The sequence below is a fragment of the Sebastes umbrosus genome, chromosome 13 (genome assembly GCF_015220745.1).
Source record: "Sebastes umbrosus isolate fSebUmb1 chromosome 13, fSebUmb1.pri, whole genome shotgun sequence".
NCBI classification, from domain to species: domain Eukaryota; kingdom Metazoa; phylum Chordata; class Actinopteri; order Perciformes; family Sebastidae; genus Sebastes; species Sebastes umbrosus.
In genome coordinates, this window is record NC_051281.1 from 14,598,112 (window position 1) to 14,616,818 (window position 18,707).

The 18,707-nt window shown below is 39.0% G+C and overlaps 1 protein-coding gene across 2 annotated transcripts in view; it reads right to left on the reverse strand.

The window, feature by feature from the left end:
• The window catches only part of LOC119500243 (bromodomain adjacent to zinc finger domain protein 2B-like), a 56,912-nt gene that overhangs the window by 24,918 nt on the left and 13,287 nt on the right, over positions 1-18,707 (reverse strand). For both annotated transcript variants that reach the window (XM_037789888.1, XM_037789887.1), the window contains exon 3: positions 232-381. In XM_037789888.1, coding sequence (XP_037645816.1) covers positions 232-379 — 148 coding nt within the window. In that variant the 5' untranslated portion in view covers positions 380-381. The remainder of the gene's footprint in view (positions 1-231; positions 382-18,707) is intronic.

Genomic DNA, 18,707 nt, shown 5'->3' on the forward strand with positions numbered 1-18,707 from the left:
AATAGCTTGTGAATTTAAGGCTGTTTTGTTTTGTGACTATTAATGCTTTTTGAAGCACTGCACACTCAAACCTTAACCTACCTTGTCCCAAATGTGGGCAGAATGATAAGACATAATGACTTCAAACTAAATAACACATCAAAACAATTAACTTTGAGTCATCTTGTGCCTCGACTTTGTGCACATCTAAATAGTGTGTGCGAGTGTGTGTGTGTGTGTGTGTACACGTACCACAGGTGGTGAGAGGGGAGCTGCGTGCAGGGCTAGGGGCCGTGGAGGGTGTCTGGGGTGGAGCAGGGGAGGAGCTGGCTGAAGAGGAGGCCATGTGAAGGGAGGACGGGGCCGATGACGGGGAGGCCAGCCGCTCTCCAAACTCCATATCTGTCAAACACAATCCAGTCAACACTTAGAGATGCAAGAGAAGAGAAAAAGAAAAAACACTCATGCGACACACCCCACTGAGACCTTTCTCTGTGACACACATCTGAATTACCGTGAAAACAATACTGGATTTCAAACCGCTGACGTCTCAATGTGTGTGACATGCCTTTGTGAACATGTTGTCCACTATTAGTGCAAATCACGCTGGCTGATAATTCAATGGCATTGTTTATTGACTTTAAGAGATATTGTATTGGTACGATTTAGTGCTGAAATATTTTGTCGACGAATCAATCAACAGAAATATATTTTTATTTTAAAACTATTTTCAATTTTTTAAGACATTTATCAAGCAAAAATGACAAACATTTGATGCCTGGAGTTTCTTAAATGTTACCATGTGTTGCTTTTCTCTGTTTTATATTATTGTAAATTAAATATCTTATATCTCTGAACAAGCAATTTGAAGACGTCACCCTGACTTCTGGAAAAATGTGACGCAATTCTCACTGTTTTCTGGCATTTTATTGAGTAAATAGTCAATCAATTAATTGTATAATAAAATAAAATAATAATTAGTTATACAATATATAAATATAATAATTAACAATAAATGTAGTTGCAGCCCTCAATATAATAATACTGTGTGATCATTTTACCAAACTGTGATGTCAAAATTAATGAAGTACATTCTAATTAAACACTATTAATGAATTTGGGTTTTTTGTTGTACACATTTAAAGAGTTTTGTCTCATGTAAAGCATAACAGAAAAACATAGTTCATCGCAATGAACATCAACAAGAGGATTTCATATGTGATTTTGCATTCTGTTGCCTTAATATTCAGAAATATATTATACAGAAGAGTGATCGGCTCACACACACAATAAAACAAAGCTGAAAGTCCTATCAAAGGTCTTCACATCTCTTTAATGTAAAACTGTCTAATGAAGCAGCAAGCCAATCTTCTCTCTCTCTTAGGAACACATTTTCATTTATCCTTCCACAATCTTTACATCTAGCCCATACTGATGAATAAACAGGAGCTGTAATCATCGTCTCCACCATTTCCTCTGATGACTCTCAGACCACTGTTGTTCTGCCCATCGTCAAAATCATGCCACAGAGATTCTACTGAGCTCTTTAATCAGCCCCACATTTCCTGGATTTTCCATTATTTATGCCACTTCACATCCCCCTGATCACAAAAGCCCACATCTGAAATCCTCTTTAACGCACGTTTCCAGGTTGTGTTTTACAGGCTGCCTTTGTTATAGTGTTGTACATTACTCCAACAATTTCTCGATCTCCCTGGTGATCCTCCTCTGCACAAGAAAACAGGAGCAGCTGATTAATTTGAGGAGACAAAGCTACCCTCTGAATATCAAGTATCATCCCTCACCAGGAACAGCACTGATGAGACGTAAATGACATGAAAGCTGCAGCCATGCTTCACTGGAAAGGCCACCGTTTCCTGCGCTAGTGTGAGTGTGTGCTGAACAAAGAACAAAAGGTGCTTTCATATTTATAAAGCAACATTAAAAAAAGGAAAAATAAAAAAATCACTCTGTGTCATTTTGACCTTGCTACATCACACTTCACCTGTCATTCAAAGATGCCCAGTGAAAATAATGAAAATCAAAAGCCTTTTTCTGTGTATCAATTATGAATCGGTACAAATTAAATCAAATATTCAACAGGGTGGCAAAGATTCTGTCAAGGATTAAAGGTAAAATGTGCCACTAATAAATCATGCACACTCTAAATGTTAGTGTTAATTTACTTCTTAATTTTACAGCAATATGCTGCAGATATGATCTCTTACGGTGCATAATCATTTTCCATCAATATGAGACCTGTGAAATGTCCGAGGTAGTCTTTCCTTTATAAATTTAAAAAAAAGATTTACAGTTGACTTCATTTGTCAAATCTAGTATCACAAACAAATAAAAATATATGATCAAAAAGCTAAAATGCTCTGAAGGGAAAGACTGTTTTGCAGCATCTACAAAAGCCCATCCCGACTTCATCACTAGAAATTAAAATTGGTTTAACAAGCAAATAAGCTTGAATTTATAGGCAGTAAACATAAAAACCACAGAGGCAGCAAGTACAGTATGCTGGGTATTTTATAATCTACATAAACATTTTAAATTAATTTGATGGATGTATGTGCACCATCTTGAGCTAATGTAAGCATGCGAGGTGAAAGACAAACAGCGCAGACATCTAAAAAACAACAGGATGCAGGTCGTATGAAAGCACATGCATGCTAATATACCAGAGAGGAACAAATGACTCTGATTGAATGAATCAAAGTCATGTTCACATACAGTATATGACTCCATAAGCATAACACAGCTTGTCATCTGTCAATCATTTGAATGTAGGCTGAATAACACGACTATTCAAACACTGAACACGCAACATTTTTCGTAAAAACAGCCCTACGTCTCCGGATGAAAGCATATTCACATTTCTGTCAGGGTGAGAATCTTTTTTCTTTTTTTCTGTATGGAGTGGTATAAAATGATGCACATTTTTTTGACACACAAACTGGCTTGTACGATAAAATAAGGCAGATCAAATAATGTTGAGTTAGTGGCTGGAATAAAATGTACTTTGCTTATTCCTACTCAAGGTCATGGGTAGCTGGAGCCTATCCCAGCATGCACTGGTACATCGAGCAGAAGGTACTAAAAATGCTTCATCAGATTGCCAGTCCGTCACAGGTGTAAGGGCAAAAAAGAAAAGAGTATTTTAGGAGTCTCCGATCCCCTCGCATGTCTTTTTAATGTAAAGGGAAACTGAAACACCAACATGAGTCACATGTAAACTCAGGGAGACCAATCAAACTGCAAACTGAATGAGCCCAGGATCAAACACGGGAACTCGCCTGCTGTGAAGAGGCAGAGCTAACTAACTAATCCGACACGTTGCCTTGGATACAAAAATGGCTAACCAGAAATCTTACAGTTGGACTCAAAGCGAATGAAGTGTGTGTGAAGTGTTTGTTTTCTTTTTGCCTCTTTCGTTCTTCTACTGATATCTATTTGGATCTTTAAAAAAAAAAGGCCATCACTTTTTCATTTCGTTGCCGTTACTTGCTGAACTGGCTCTTATTGTCAAATATCTCATATTCTAAAAGCTTTGAGGAAGTTGTTTAGTTGGTTATTAGCTTACATGAATAGTTTGACAATTTGGAAATATGCTTAGCCAGCAGACTGTTAGATTAGCTCATTAGGGCTGCAAATTAATTGAATTATTTTGATTAATCTGCAGATTATTTTCTAAATCAATTGTTTAGTAGACTAATCGATTAATCTACTTATCATCGCAGACTGAAAACAGGATAACAGCTAGCAAACAAGATGTTTTACAAACGATTTCTTAAAAAGGTATACAAATCATTAGGTAATCATTAATAAATACTTAATATAATATATGAAATATTATAATGTGTTACATTTGGACAGAACCAGGCAAGCTGTTTCCACTCTTTATACTAAGCTAAGCGGCTGCTGGCTGTAGCATCATATTTACCGTAAGGATATAAGAATAGTATCAATCTTTAAGTCTAAGTCTCTAATCTAACTCTCGGCCAAAAAAGAGAATCTGTGTATTTCTCAAAATGTCAAAAATACTGTATTAAAGTGAATGCTGAAGGAAATAAATAACAAAAAATAAAACAATGTTTTGACCTAATTGCGATGAGGAATTATGTAAATTTGAGAGTTTCCTATTGTGAAAAATGTTCCAGCTGTGTCTTTGTGTGTGTGATGGAGCTGTGGTTATTTTACCTCACAGTGTTGTTACTGGGTGCACGTAAGCATTTGTTTTTCCGTCGTGTGTTCCTCCTTGTCCATGTTATCTTCTTGCACAATAACAGATGGCTGATGCTAACAATGATAATCCAGTAACAGAGTCATCAGCATGGATCAGCAGTATTCGGACTGCAAACACAGTGTCTTTCCAGCTAATGGAGGGCACACGCAAGAGAAAGAGGTAGTATATCAGAGTGTCTTGACACTGTTTTAAGATAGAGAGCTGCATCACTCAAAGGTCCTCTATCTGTTCTCCAACAATCTGGGATGAGAAGTGAAGTGATGGGAATAAAGAGTATGTGGCTGAAAAAACTATTTAATACCAATATGTCAATTTCTGACTATAATTGCCATGCATTCCTGGTGGCCAATTAATTACCATTACATCACAATGTTAAACCCACCTCCTTAGACATTAACATATCCCTGATTGATTCTATACATGGTTGCTTTGACACCAGCTGCGGTCTCCCAAACCTCACAAATCACTGCTGGTGTCCATCATCCCCCTAAACACAATTAATTCCCTCTGCTACTATGGAAAAATAGCAAACGCCACTCACTGTTTGGCCTCAATGATTTTCAAGATGGGAGGAAATAAAGGGATGTAAAAAGCAGAGAGACTGACACCTTCCCAGTGGTTGACATCAGTGAAGCAAATTTTAAAAAAGCCATTCGTTCACCCACTTGCCATTCTCTCTTCGAGGTCACCCAGCAGACCAGCTGAAATGTAGTCAATTATTTGTGAAGGCTTTCTCCCCCCCCCATTTGTGTGTAAAAGCACAAGATGTGCAGGATGAGAGCTCGCTGTGGGGCAGGCTTTTATGGTCAAAGAATGACAGAAAATGGAGTGTGTGGGGTCGCAGTGGCTACAATAGGTGCATAACAAGTTCAATGGTACACCCACAGTTCAGTTGGAGTACCATACTCCTATGAGTTTCCATCACTTCTTCATTCTGCCCATGTCTTCTGATGACAAGTTGTTGTTCCTGGCCCTGACTCCTACTCTACCTGGAAAGTGATGTAGTGTTCTGTCTGACCCATCCCACAAGCTAAGGAAGGAAACGTCAGGTGACCTGCATGAGGGGCAAAACTACAGTAACACACAGCATTACTCATAGAGTAGAGTCAGGCAGAAGGGGCATTTTCAAGGCCAGCTAATGCCTTCTTTGTTTGATGATGATGCAGTGGGGGGGGGAATTTATGTGCCTTCGAAAAACATTTTCTGTTTCCATGGAAGTATTTTCAAATAGAAACTAACATTCTTTGTGCAATGAGGGCAACGGTAGTGGTCATTTAATGAGGCGACACCACAAAGTAGGTGACATTAAGGGCCCTATCTTACACCCGGCGCAAAGCAGCGGACAGCGCAGCGCAACTGTTATCGCTAGTTTCAGACCGACGCAGTTGTCATTTTCACGTCCATCCATGTTATTTAAGTAGCAAATGTACAGTTCTTGCGCCCATCTGTGCGCCCATGGGTGTGTTCGTCTTAAAATGAGGTGTGGTCAGGCACATTGTTGGTGCATTGCTATCTTGAGGCAGCAGAAACAATTGTAAATCCTGGTTCTAAAGGCTGGCGCAGTATTTTTCTGCTACGTGAGGTTTAATTCCTGTTACGCCCAAAACACACTTATGATTAATTAAGAGACTAAATACAACCCTTTTGCCCCTTGCGCCTTACCTTGCGCCCAGATTATGTGCTGTTTAACTACCAAAAGTGGAGTTGGACATGTCCTAAATGCAATTGCGCCATGCACTTTAGACCATGCGCTATTTTTGCATAAATCCAATTGTACCCGCAATGTTGTTCACCTCACAGTCGCAAAGCAAAACTAAACTAGTGCTGAAATGATTATTTTTATCAACAGAAAGTTAATCAACAGCTTCTTAAATGTGAGGACGCCTTTCTATAACACTGTAAACTGAATAATCTTCTTACTTTTTCTTGGGTCTTTTCAATTGATGGTGTTCAAGAACACTAAGCATGCTGTCATGAGAGCTGTGCAGAGTGATTAAAAAGGAAAACATGGCATTGCTAAACAATCAATACTCTGCGTCAAGGGCTGGTTTACCATTCATCTCAGGTTTTGCTCTTTGCAACGCGGGGCCCCTTTTTTTATGAGCATGCTGGGAGGAAAAAGAAGCCATGTGCTTTCCAGAGGGCATATGTTCATGAGTGTGTGCAAGGATGGTTGTCATCAAAGATGTTAAAGTTCAGATGAAGCTACTGGATGTAGGTTGTAAATAAGGAATCTATGTAACAAATATATGAATGGAAACGCAGCTACTGTTGGGTGGTAGATGGCAGCGCAGTGTTGGTTACACTGGAGAGCCTATGGGATGCTCTGTGACACTGATACAGTCGTCAGTAACTAAATGTGATCCATAGCAAAGCCTGCCCTAGTGTTACTAAACACCTTCAAACACCATCTATTCACTGATTTGCCTGTCTCAGCCATAGTCTTTTATGCATCAGTGTAATCACATCTTTGACCTCCTATGCAAGAACGCACACATGCTGCGAGCCCAGCAAAAGAGATCCACCTGCGCTCACACTGCCAGGATAATAATCCATTTTTGCTCTTGAGAATTACCGGCAAAACACAAAGCGTAGGCATTCTGTTATCATCATTCTTCGGGGCACATCCATCTATTAGGGAGACCTTCACGCCAAAAAATGAATTTCTGTTTGCATCGACCGCTTCAAACAAATATTGAATGCTACCACGGATACATTGGAAAGGGCTGGTAGTTAAGGCAGCAAATGGACTCTGATGAATGATGTGAGGCCTCAGTATGACAAATGTTTCAAGAAATGCATTTGTCCTTCGCAGTAGTGTTGGCACAGTTTGCAGTTTGCATGTGGATCATTTTCATGAGGAGTGATCTGGGGGTGGGGAGTCCCACATGTTCTGCACAGACTGACATCCATCACGAACACGTTCCTAGAGCTCCTGCCTACTGCTGCCCCATCAGCAGCGAGCATTAGCCATAAATTGTGTAGCTCAGCCTCCAGTTTTTAATTAGACACATACAGAGAAGGAGGAAGAGAGGGGGTAGAGAGAGAGAAAAGGACAAGTAATTTCATGCATCTCCCAATCAGCTGCTATTAATCTGTTGTTGTTGGCTTAGAGAATGCAGGTGGTACAGGGAGAATGGCGTCCCCTTGATGACATTTTCATTGTTAATGCGTTGCTAGAGCGCTATATTTTCCAATAGAATGCCACACTCAATGTAAATGAACCATTAACTGAGAGCTACGTTGTACCTGTTCACAGCTTAATAATATGCAGCCAGGTCCTTGTGTTTACAGTGTTTTCCAAAAGGGAGGAGGTGGAAAGGCAAGCCAACACTTGTTACGGATAATCACACGTACACCATATTATTATCACTACACACTACACCCTCCTTGTTTACTCCTGCATCATTTGTTCACCATCATTTGCTGAAGGCATCATTATAATGAGTAGTAGTTTTGTGATTAAGAAATGTGAGGAAAAAATATTGCTCACTGGGGCATAAAATGGGGATACTAAATTTGGAACTATGTGAAGTTTTTGCCCCCCCCAAAAAATTATGTCTACGAGGTTCTATTGTTTAAAAATTAGGGGTACTACTAGTGATTTTTTGCGCACTTTTGCAGAACACAGATTACACAGTAATGTATTGGAGAGGCAAAACAAATGTCTGCCTTTTGGTAGGAACAATGTGCACATACAGGACTTTAAAACAGTAAAGGAGCAAGCAAAATGCTGACATCAGTTTCCTTTTCCTCTTATTCTTATTAGATGACTTAACAACTTTGCCATTTCAAAAATATTGACATGCCACTGATAGGAAATGTGTGTTTACTTAGTTCAGACTTATTTGTTAAAATACTTTCTGGCACAAACACAGTGTTCATGTGTATGATAAGAATGCCAATTTTAAGAAAACACCGTTTACATCACTTTACTTTGCAACTTCAATTACTCACAGAAAGCAAGGTGGCAAAGCAGTTGGACTGTGACTGAAAATGTTATACAAATTCAGCAGTTGAATATCTCAGTTTTGATATTATTAGGCTGTGAAAGAAGGTGTGCATTTGCATGTAAACAGGAAAAAAAACAGCTTGAATATAAATCAGGTGCAATCATCTGACAGGAAGCATAGCTACAAATTAAACATGAAAGCAGGATGCCGGTGCAAAGGTTATCTGTCATTCTGCACTGCTAAATAACACGCAGCGGGGCAAAGGACTATTTTAGAATCAACTGTAAAAAAGAAGACAAAGACATCCTCGTGACATTATGATTATTGTTTATGTGCTTGTTAAACAAACAGCTGTGAGGAGGCAATTTGGAGTACGCTGCAGAACTGCATTATGGCAAATATCTGCCCATAGCATGTTATTAATCAAGTATCTGTTGTCTGCAGGTGGAAGGTGGTGAAGTCGGATGGTGTGATTCTGACTATGTATTATGCCAGAGATGGTGAGGATAAAAACGTCCAAGGTTTTGTCATTCTTTAAGGCTCGACACTGCAATGTCAATAACACTCCCTTGCTTAAGATGATCAAAGAAACAGCATTTATGTACGGGAAAACACGGGGCCTAACAGGGCTTTAACCCATCTCTCCCCACTGTCAATGTCCAAGATGAAATAAAAGGCACCCAGGATCAAGGTAAACATCGCTATCACAGCTCTTTCATTCCTGGCTCCTCTCTTTCTCTCACTCTCCAAAGAGCACAACATAAATCACATGGCAACCGTAATGGGAAGAGGGACTGCGGTGTGCCAAATGAAGCAATAAAACAGATCCCGAGTGTCCCTTTCAAAGCATTAGTCACACAGTGTCCATATGTCCACTGCTTTATTGAAGCAGGCAATGCTGGTTACATTGAAACAAACACCTGTGCACACACTGAACGTCCTAAATGAAGGTCAATGATACAGGACAAAAAAAAAAAAGTGAGATGATCAGGAATTTTAACCTCATAATTTGGCACCACACCCCTTACAGCTAGATAATGTCAGGCTGCCAAACAGAGAACACGATGTTCAATAGCTGGACTCTTGCATCAGCCTTTCTAACGGAGATGCATGGGGACTGACACATCACATCTACACCAGTCACTTTGATGTGGCGAAACATGGGACTACTGTATGCTCCCATAACAAATACTTGGAACACAAAGAAACAAGGAGGGCCCTCGACACTGCAGACAGGACGGAGCAGGCATTATTAAGACAACACGGAGTAACATGATACACTGACAGAAGCAAAGAGACTTTCCAGCTTTGACCCATTCTTCAGACTCTGTAGTGAGATTTGCCTACAGTATTTTGTCTTAATGCTAGTAAGAGTGGTCAGTGCTTAATATCAACAATCTGCAAGTGCATTGCGAGTAGCTGAGCTAAGCACCTCAAAGTCAGCCAGCGTAGGCCTAAGCATTAGAAAAAAACACACATTTCTTTTTTGCAGCACACCACCTACAAAGGCTGATATTCAGCTTTATATTGTACGTCAATCAAACCCTCGGAATATCATTAGCAGCGTATGTGGCAGTGAAAATACATCCAATAAATATAGCCTGGAGACAAAAAGGGAAAAAGAGAACTGAACAAATGAAACAAATGGTGTACTTTATAGGTTACACCTGTAGTCAAGCTGTCACTGGCTGGCAGGTTTTCCAGACAGCCATTTGGAAGCCATTCACTGTATAAAAGAAACAATTAACTCCCTTAAGGTGCACAATGCAGCAAAGTTGTCCACATCACAGCTGCACTGTCTTTTCAATTCTCAATTTGTTAAGTTCAGATATTAAATTCAATGCATTAGGGTGATTTAAGACACTACAAAGAATTCACTTTGGAACCAAACTCGTGTTTTTTTCATGATGTGCGGTGTGGTTTTCAAGAGACCTCAAAGATACATGCTTGATTTCACTGTTTATAACGGAGTTCTCAATATGTAAAGTGAGCAGGAGGAATATTTTAGGATTTGGGGACACTGTTTGGTACAATAACAAGGTGAAGCAGTCTATCTTTAAACACAGTAATTATTTTTGAGCACATAAGCCAGTGAATAAATATAAAACCGATTTCCTAAATGCAAAATTTGCGTTTATAATGAAGAGAGGAGGTACTATTGTGAAATGTCTCCATCACCAGAGCCGGTGGCAAAACAATATACAGTAGTACAGGGTTAATAATTCCAGCCTGGATAGAGCTGCCTTTGATAACGCAGGTCGGACTGGAACAACCTTCACAAAAAATGCAAGCTTCTGCAAAAAAATACTAAAAGCTGAAGATCATTTTCATCTTTAAAAAAAAATGATAATAATAATATTTTTAGCATAATTCGCATTGTCGGCTGTAACATAATTTTGTATTCTTAAATTCTAGTCAGAACAGCTGACTACTCGAGTCCACTTGAAAAGGTGGTCTATCTGAGTATGGCTCATGTGTACTCAGGTATGGTTCTCATCAGGTGTGAAAGCCAACTGTACTGGGTTTATTTAGACCAAACCAGAGTTGGTGATTGTTGGAAAGACCAACGACGACGGTTTTGGTGAGTTTTATTTTGTTTCTGTTAAGTTTGAATGAAGTGTTCTACGATTCTCCGCCACTAGAACAGCCAATCTCAACATAACCAAACACACGTGGATGAAGTGTACTCGGGTACGGACCAACATGACTGATGTGAAAGTTGAGCGGCGGGGGAGCAATCGTACTCGGACACGCTACGGATCAATCATACCTAACATGAAAATGCAATGATACAAAGCCAAAACTGTTTCACATATACAATATGCATGCACACACAGCCAGGTGTGCCAGGTGGAGTTCAAGGAGACCTGAACCTTTACTCTGTTTTAAATTGGTCGTACGTTGAGAGACAAATGAGCGTGTAACTTGAATTTCTCCACTGAGATTTTTATTTTGCATAAGGTCGATTTTAGAATGTTATATCTTAATTGGTTAATTGTTGAACCACAAGCAAACCAGGCTAAAAACAGTAGCTTTGACTCTGTTACTAGGACTTAAGTAAATGAAGAAAAGCTGAAAGTTGAATTTAGTTCAGTCAAAACAAAAGTGATTGCTAGTTTTGTTTCTCCCCAAATGTACAGAAAAATGAAACCACTAAGACAGCGCAATTGCAAAACTTGCTTGCTTCCCTGTAATGAAGCCTGCTGCTACATTTCCTGTTATAGCAATCTTATACTAGACAGAACACAGACAGAAAAGGAGAACAATCAAAGAAAAACACTCTATTATGTACTCTAGTTTACAATGGTAACGGTTTAACTGATTACATGAAGCACAGTTAAGCCAAATGAATGTTTTTTTGCATTGCTGCATATTTTAGACTAAATATGATTGTGATGTACATTCAAAACATTTACCCACTTTCACACATGTACTCTCTGATAATTCTGCATGTGACAGTCAAAATAAAGCACTGTTATCTGCACAGAGGCTGCACAAGAGCCACAGACTGAACAATTTGGCACAGACAGTCCCTGTTGACATTCTGCTTGTTAGTCATTGCGTCAAAGGTTATCAGACACTGAAGTGTCTAAGGCAAATATCTAACAGTTTTGCCATCCAGAGTTCTTTGTTCTTGGCACCATGGTGCAACTGTGTTTCACATCGTAATTTTTTAGGAGAGTAATAGGTGAAGGTTATAAAATTAAATGGGGCATTTCATTATTTTAAATATGCTAATTCTTACGAGATAAAACACAGGACAATGACTTTGAGAAGAGGAAGAAAAAAAGAGTCTTATAGTTCTCAAAAACACCTGAAATTCATTGGAGAGTTAATACTAAGCGCATGGTGCATGCAGCTGTGGCTTCAATAGATGTGGAAGAGTCACTTGGGATACTCATCAGACTATTTTTATTTTGATGAATGTGCGGGGAAAATAACTAATTTCCTGTCTGCCTCTGAGCCATCTTCTCTGCTGCTTAATGAATATTTCCATCACCTGCTTGCACTACTTCAGACACCGTGTACTCTACAGTAACATGGAGTGCTGCTAACAATGACTATAAGGTACTGAACGCCACTGACCACTTACAGTAACCATAATAATAAGTGGACATATTAATAGATGTGAAATATGACTGTTCCAGGCTACAACCACAGAGTTTGGGCTATCAATGCTTCATTTCTAAAAATAACAAATCAGAGTTAATTTGGAATATATGATAACATGTTTTTAGTTAAGGACTATAGCTGCTTCCAATTCTTAAAGGAATAGTTTGTAACATTTAGGGGGACCTATTGGCAGAAATGGAATATAATATTAATAAGTATGTTTTCTTTAGTGTATAATCACCTGAAAATAAGAATCGTGTTTTCGTTAACTTAGAATAAGCTGTTCATATCTACATAGGGAGCGGGCCATCTCTTCACGGAGCCTGGCACCTTGTTTCTACAGTAGCCCAGAACGGACAAACCCTACAATGTTAACTTTTCCTGCTTGGGCCGGGTCGATAACGTTACTCACTCCGGAGTTAACCCCCACCGTCACTCCACTCAGCCGCTGGGAAACAAGACACGGGAACCTTCTGTTGGTCTTGAAGAGCTGCCGCATTTATTTCTACACAAACTACAACTTCTACTTCACATTCACCTGATATTCTCAGAGCTAAACTAACTCAGCCTTCTGCTCCACTCACTTCCCACGTACACACACACTCTGGCTCTGCTCTTCTCTAAATGACCTACACTACTGTTATAACAACTGGCTCTAGATATGGCCATTCATGTTTTCGCGTCTAAAGTAGTAGTAAAGTAGTTCTCCTACACGCTTGGCACACGGGAGAGGTTTCAATCTGCAACCTCACCACTTGATGTTGCTAAATCCTACACAAAGCTCCTTTAACATTCAAAATAGCCACATTTTGTGATACAGTATAGATATGGTATGCATCCAAACTGTTGAGAGAGTTGGCTTTAAATCAATGGCAACAACCTGCAAATGTGAACTGCAAAAGCAGCACTGACAACACAAAGTGGTTCTGCTCTTGAGCGAGTGCTTTCTGACAGGGTTGAACTGAAATTACACAAACCACAAAACTACATATCAAAGCTGTGGATAGTATTACTATTAGGACAACGGGTGGGAGTTTCTTTAATTTTGACAGTTCTGTGGTCAAAATCCTGACTAGTCTAAAAAGATAATGAGGTAAATGAGCTACTTTGGAGACGGGCGTCTTTCTGCTGTGTTTCAATCTCACTTTCTACCTCTGCATGTCTCCATCTATGCACACATCATTATCACACAACAGTGTATTTTGGTGCATGCCAAAAAAACATGTCTCAGATAGATAACAGATTAAAAAGGAGCAGCTTCATCGGATTTACTTAATCTTTATGGTTTCTTCAGATGTGGTGGAAAAACAAACATCAATGTGCAAAAAATGGACTTTTACTTCTTGGGGCTATTTGGTTGAAAAGGTCAAACAGAGTCATTGGGATTGAAGAAGAAATCAAGATGTGTGTTGGTAGCATATCAATGATAAGAGAGCTATTCATAAAAAGACACAAAACAGGAAAGAGTGAAGAATTACCCCCCGAGCCGATGAAGGAACAACACAGATGCAGAGATTCCTGATAGATAACAGTAAACTGTGTGAGCTGCATTGCCACTAAGGGTGTCTTTTCTCCACCCCCAGCCTACTTGCGTGCGTCCGAAGGAATAATACAGCTGGATTTATGGATTTATGTTTTGTTTTTCTAATGATTATGTACTGAGGTGGGTCACAGATACTAATACTGAAAAGCTGCAGCTTTTTATATTATATTATATATTTTTTAGATAATTTTTTTAACACTTTCTAAATAAAAAGGGAGATCAGTTCTCTTTTTAAAGAAGAATTTAAAGTGTAAATGACAGTTGTCAGGGCATAAAACCAATGATCTGTATGAAACAAGACTTCATAGTCTAACAATGGCATGTTTGAAATTGAAAATTGAATCGAATCGTGACCTTAAAATCTAAAGTCAAATCAAATTGAGGATTTGGAGAATCATGACACCCCTAACTGCCACTGCAGTAGGAATGGTTCCAGGAAAAGCTTATATTTGATTACCAGAGAGAATGGTATCCATTTACTACTTTAAGGAATGTTACTCAAAAACATGCACAGAATCAATTAAAATTATACCTACCTCAATTTCGGTTGATTGTACAACCAGTCATTCGACTTAAGACTAGTGGGTATAATTAGTCTGGAAACACTAATCAAATCAAGTTCTTGCAAAGTCTGAAATTACGACAGGCTTCAGACTCAACAACTCTCTCTCTCTATATATATATATATGTGTTACTTTAACTCCATTCTGGTCACAATGTGTCAGAACTGTCAGGTTATCTGTGCAAAACAAAGCAAGAAATATCCATCCAAACATCTAAATCAAGATTATCATCAGTTCGCTGCCATATCTTGTTGAAACATTTCATCATACTATGATAACCTGAGGGCCAACCAAAAGGCATTTAATTTATCTGCCTAGGCAATTTAGTTTTTACACTTACTACAGCCCTGCCTTAAGGAGAGTATGAGATCAGTCTGGCGTAGGCCTAACTATTATTGATATACATGTCGGTTATCACCTGTAAGCCCAACGAGGAGCAGCATATGACCATGAGGATAGCGTGAAACAGACCACCACACAGAGTCTCAATAATAGAAACAGTTCCTGTTAGTGAAACTCGACAAGTTTTGCCCTCTGAAAGCAGTGTGCAGCCAGGCCTGAAAGAGGGAAGGAGAGGTGCATGGCATGGCAGCTTAATATCATCCTCCTTACAGATAGAAAAACAACTTGCTCGTATGGGTAGCGCCATACATCACAATGGTCTCAAGTGTATAGGACACAACCCTTAAGCAAGAATGTATCATTCAAAATCAAATTTGCACCACATATACCGAAATGTGGAACATTGTTAAGTATTTGAATGTGACAAGAGCTCAGAAATAAGTGGCTAATGCTCAAAGGAAGGTAACCGGCCAACCTTTATGTATGGCTAACGTGCTACAGCTCTTTCTCCCGCTGTGAAAGAAATACCATTGACCTAACTGACAGATTACTACCAGTAACCCATAAATTTAACATGTATATTTATATTTTATGTTAATGAATCATGAACGCAAATTTGACTTATTTAAATCAAAATTTGATGTAACATTTTGATTGTAAGAAAATAAAACTATACTAAAATAAACTATGTGGAATAAATGAAGATGAATATTAAATGAAATATCAATGTAATGAATAATCAGAATCTGGTGTAGGAAGACAACACTTCACTTTTTCTGAAGGATGCCACTCAAATCCAAAGAATTCCTCCTGAATATTCAGGCTAAGTGAATACAATATCCATTTTACTGCAGGAGGACAGTCGGTGCATAACAATGAGATCTGCTAATGAAATCAACCATCAAGCTGAAATACATACATATTAAAGTGGGGTCTCAATGTCATTTGCTTTTTGCATCGTTAGTTCATTTTCCCTCATTTTTCCCCAGGTTCATTTGGTATTTTATTCTGACTTAGATTTGTTTACAGCCAAGAATAATGACTGCATATCACAGTTTTGTTCTGCGTGCGCTGTGTTATCTGTGTAATGAGAAGAGCCATTACCAAATTAATATTATTTGCATAAACATTTTCACCTGAGCAAATTATCTATTTTGAGTTAAACAACGTTAATGAAAACCACTCGCACAAACTGAAGCCATGCGATATATCTGCACTCCCGCGGAATCTCTTCCATTAACAATATTGTTTAAAGAACCGTCGGAAATCAGTCAAATCAATTACAATAATTCTGTAACAACAAGAAAAAAGTGGAGCTAAACAGCTGCCATGTATTGGTTGTATGCATCAATCTTGCACTGATTTATTTTCTAAGGTGCTTAAAAGGGTACAAAAACACAAACTACAATTTGCTTCCTCATTATGCACTAACAACAAACACCAGCTTCATGATTACACATGCAATCTCTCTCTCTAAAAAAATGACATTTAAATCCTTTTCCACTAGCTTAGTAAACAATGGAAGTGAGATAATTGATCATGTGCTGGGGAATCTCTTTGAGCGACAGAAGGTCACCGCCCGCCAGCCGAGCTGATAGGGAAAATGGCGTTGATGCTCCCAAGCTGCCATTTTTCTTCCCCGACAAAGACTCCATCTGCCACCAAGCCATTTGCAGCCTCCGAGTCAGAATATCAATGATTTCCAACCATTCTACAACTCGGCGTTCACCTTGGTGTCACCTCTACACCCATTTGAGTGCTGACACCACAGATCCTCTCTGCGAAGGTCCTGTAGGCTGCCAACAAAACTCTCATCCAGCTAAGTGGCATTTGTGCTGCTCAAGAACGGTAAGCATTTTTATTCATATTGATAATATTTGAGTGTTTTGAGATATATGATCAAGCAGCTGCAAGGTGTCAGAACTTCTGGTTTACTCTAAAGAATAGGGCTCTTCTCAACCAAAGAAATTCTTAGTCGACTAACACTCATGCGGTTTTGTCGATGAATCGATTCGTTGATTTAAACAATAGACCTGTAAAACTGACTTTATCCACAAAGAATCACACAAAAGCACCACTTTAAATCTTGTGTTTACCAGAGATGTGCTTATAAGTTTCTTGGGAATACATCATTCAGCATGAAAAAGCATAAAAAATGGCTAATCGACTAAAGAAATCGTAGTCGTCTAAGACCAAAATGACCGATTAGTAGACTAATCGACTAAGAGGGGCGGCCCTAAAAAACAAAAAGTCCATGCCCTCAAAATCAAGTCCATCAGAAATGACTTTGAAAGCTTTTTTCCAAGACATGCTGCAGGATCTTTATTTTGTGATGTTGCTGTGTACCGATGAAGTCAGGAAGAGACTAAAAATCCCTTTCGGCCAATGAAGACTTAATGCCATCAGTAGGGACAAAACAGCAAGCAGCTGGTCATGACCACCCAAGAAAATTAAATTTTCCTCAATGCCATCTGCACACCTCAGAGACGCTCTACGGGCCTAAAGTCTTCCAACAAGCTCCCCAGTAGACCATGCCAGTGTCGTCCCAAAACCCAGGTCTGCCTGACCTCTCACCTCAGAAGAGAAGCATACAGTATATAATTCATTCAGCTTTATTGAGCCTCTGTGACCGCAGCTGCCTGGAACTTACACCACTCTTTGCTATGCTACTGCACCTTCCTCCCAGTTGAGCTATCTTATCCCTGTTGAGCACAGGTTGCTCCACATAGATCCATACAGCTGCCTCCACTGTGTTCCTATCTTAAATATTGTATAACTCCCTTTGAACTAGCATACTATAGATGACCTGAGAAACCCAAACAGCACATGAGGAAAATAGAGAGTGTGCCTGAGCATCAGCTAGTATATAGTATAAGTCACACAAACCTGCGCTACCTATAGGTTGGTTTGCTGCACATACGAGGATGTAAGTACAGTATAGTAGTTTGGTGCTTCTCAAAGTGGAGAGACAACATAAAAAAAAATCCATTCAATATTTTGTTCAGTGATTCTCTTAGTTAGTTATACTGGGCAACCACAGCATTTCGGTGCCAACTAGACATACGACATACATCCTCTAAACCGACACACTTTTCAACTGCAAGCTAATTAGGGCTGAGCGATTTTGAAAAAATATGTAATTGTGACTAATATTGCAATTGCGATATGATTTGCGATATTAGAGTAAATGATCATTTTTACATTATTATTCTCATTTTCATCGAAAAACGTATTAAAATGATTATGGTGTGATTTTTGCAGGCATCTGTACCAAACAAAGATGTTTTCTTAAGTCTGTAGAATATTATGTGTAGGCCAGGACATCTCTGCAGCGTGACAATATTTCGTTTTAAATGGTATTTTGACACACATTTCGTCTATTTCAAAATTGCAGAAGGTCATATTGCAATTTCAATAAGATTTCGACTAATTGTGCAGCCCTAACCAATCCACAAAAGCATCTAGAAAACACTACTATTTAGCCCTTCAGATGAGCGCTATTCTACAAATAAACATTCTAAAAACTAACCTTAAACAAAACATATTTCTACAAGTGACCCGCTGCATGCTGCTGCTGAATTTTGCACCATCGCTGTGGTCCCTCTGTGTCTGCCTCGACTCAATCAGACATGACTTCATCCTTCATTTAAGATAAGTTGATAAGACAGGTGAACCGTCACCATCAACCCTCTTCTGTGATGTACTGTCATATCAAAAATTCAAAACGACTGAGAGAATGTTCTGAGATACCCTAATGACTAGACAAGGCTAACACGAAGACAATATCTCTAGATCCTCATAAGTCTCACTCTTGTTTTTCCAGAAGCAAAGATGTTTGCCACAAGTTCTACATTTCTGATGCAACAACCTAAATCTATACCTTTTCCATTAACGGCACAGTTTCCTTATGACGCGATAAGCCTTGCAGAGTTTTAAGATCTCATGGTATCTCTGTGTTGTTGTAT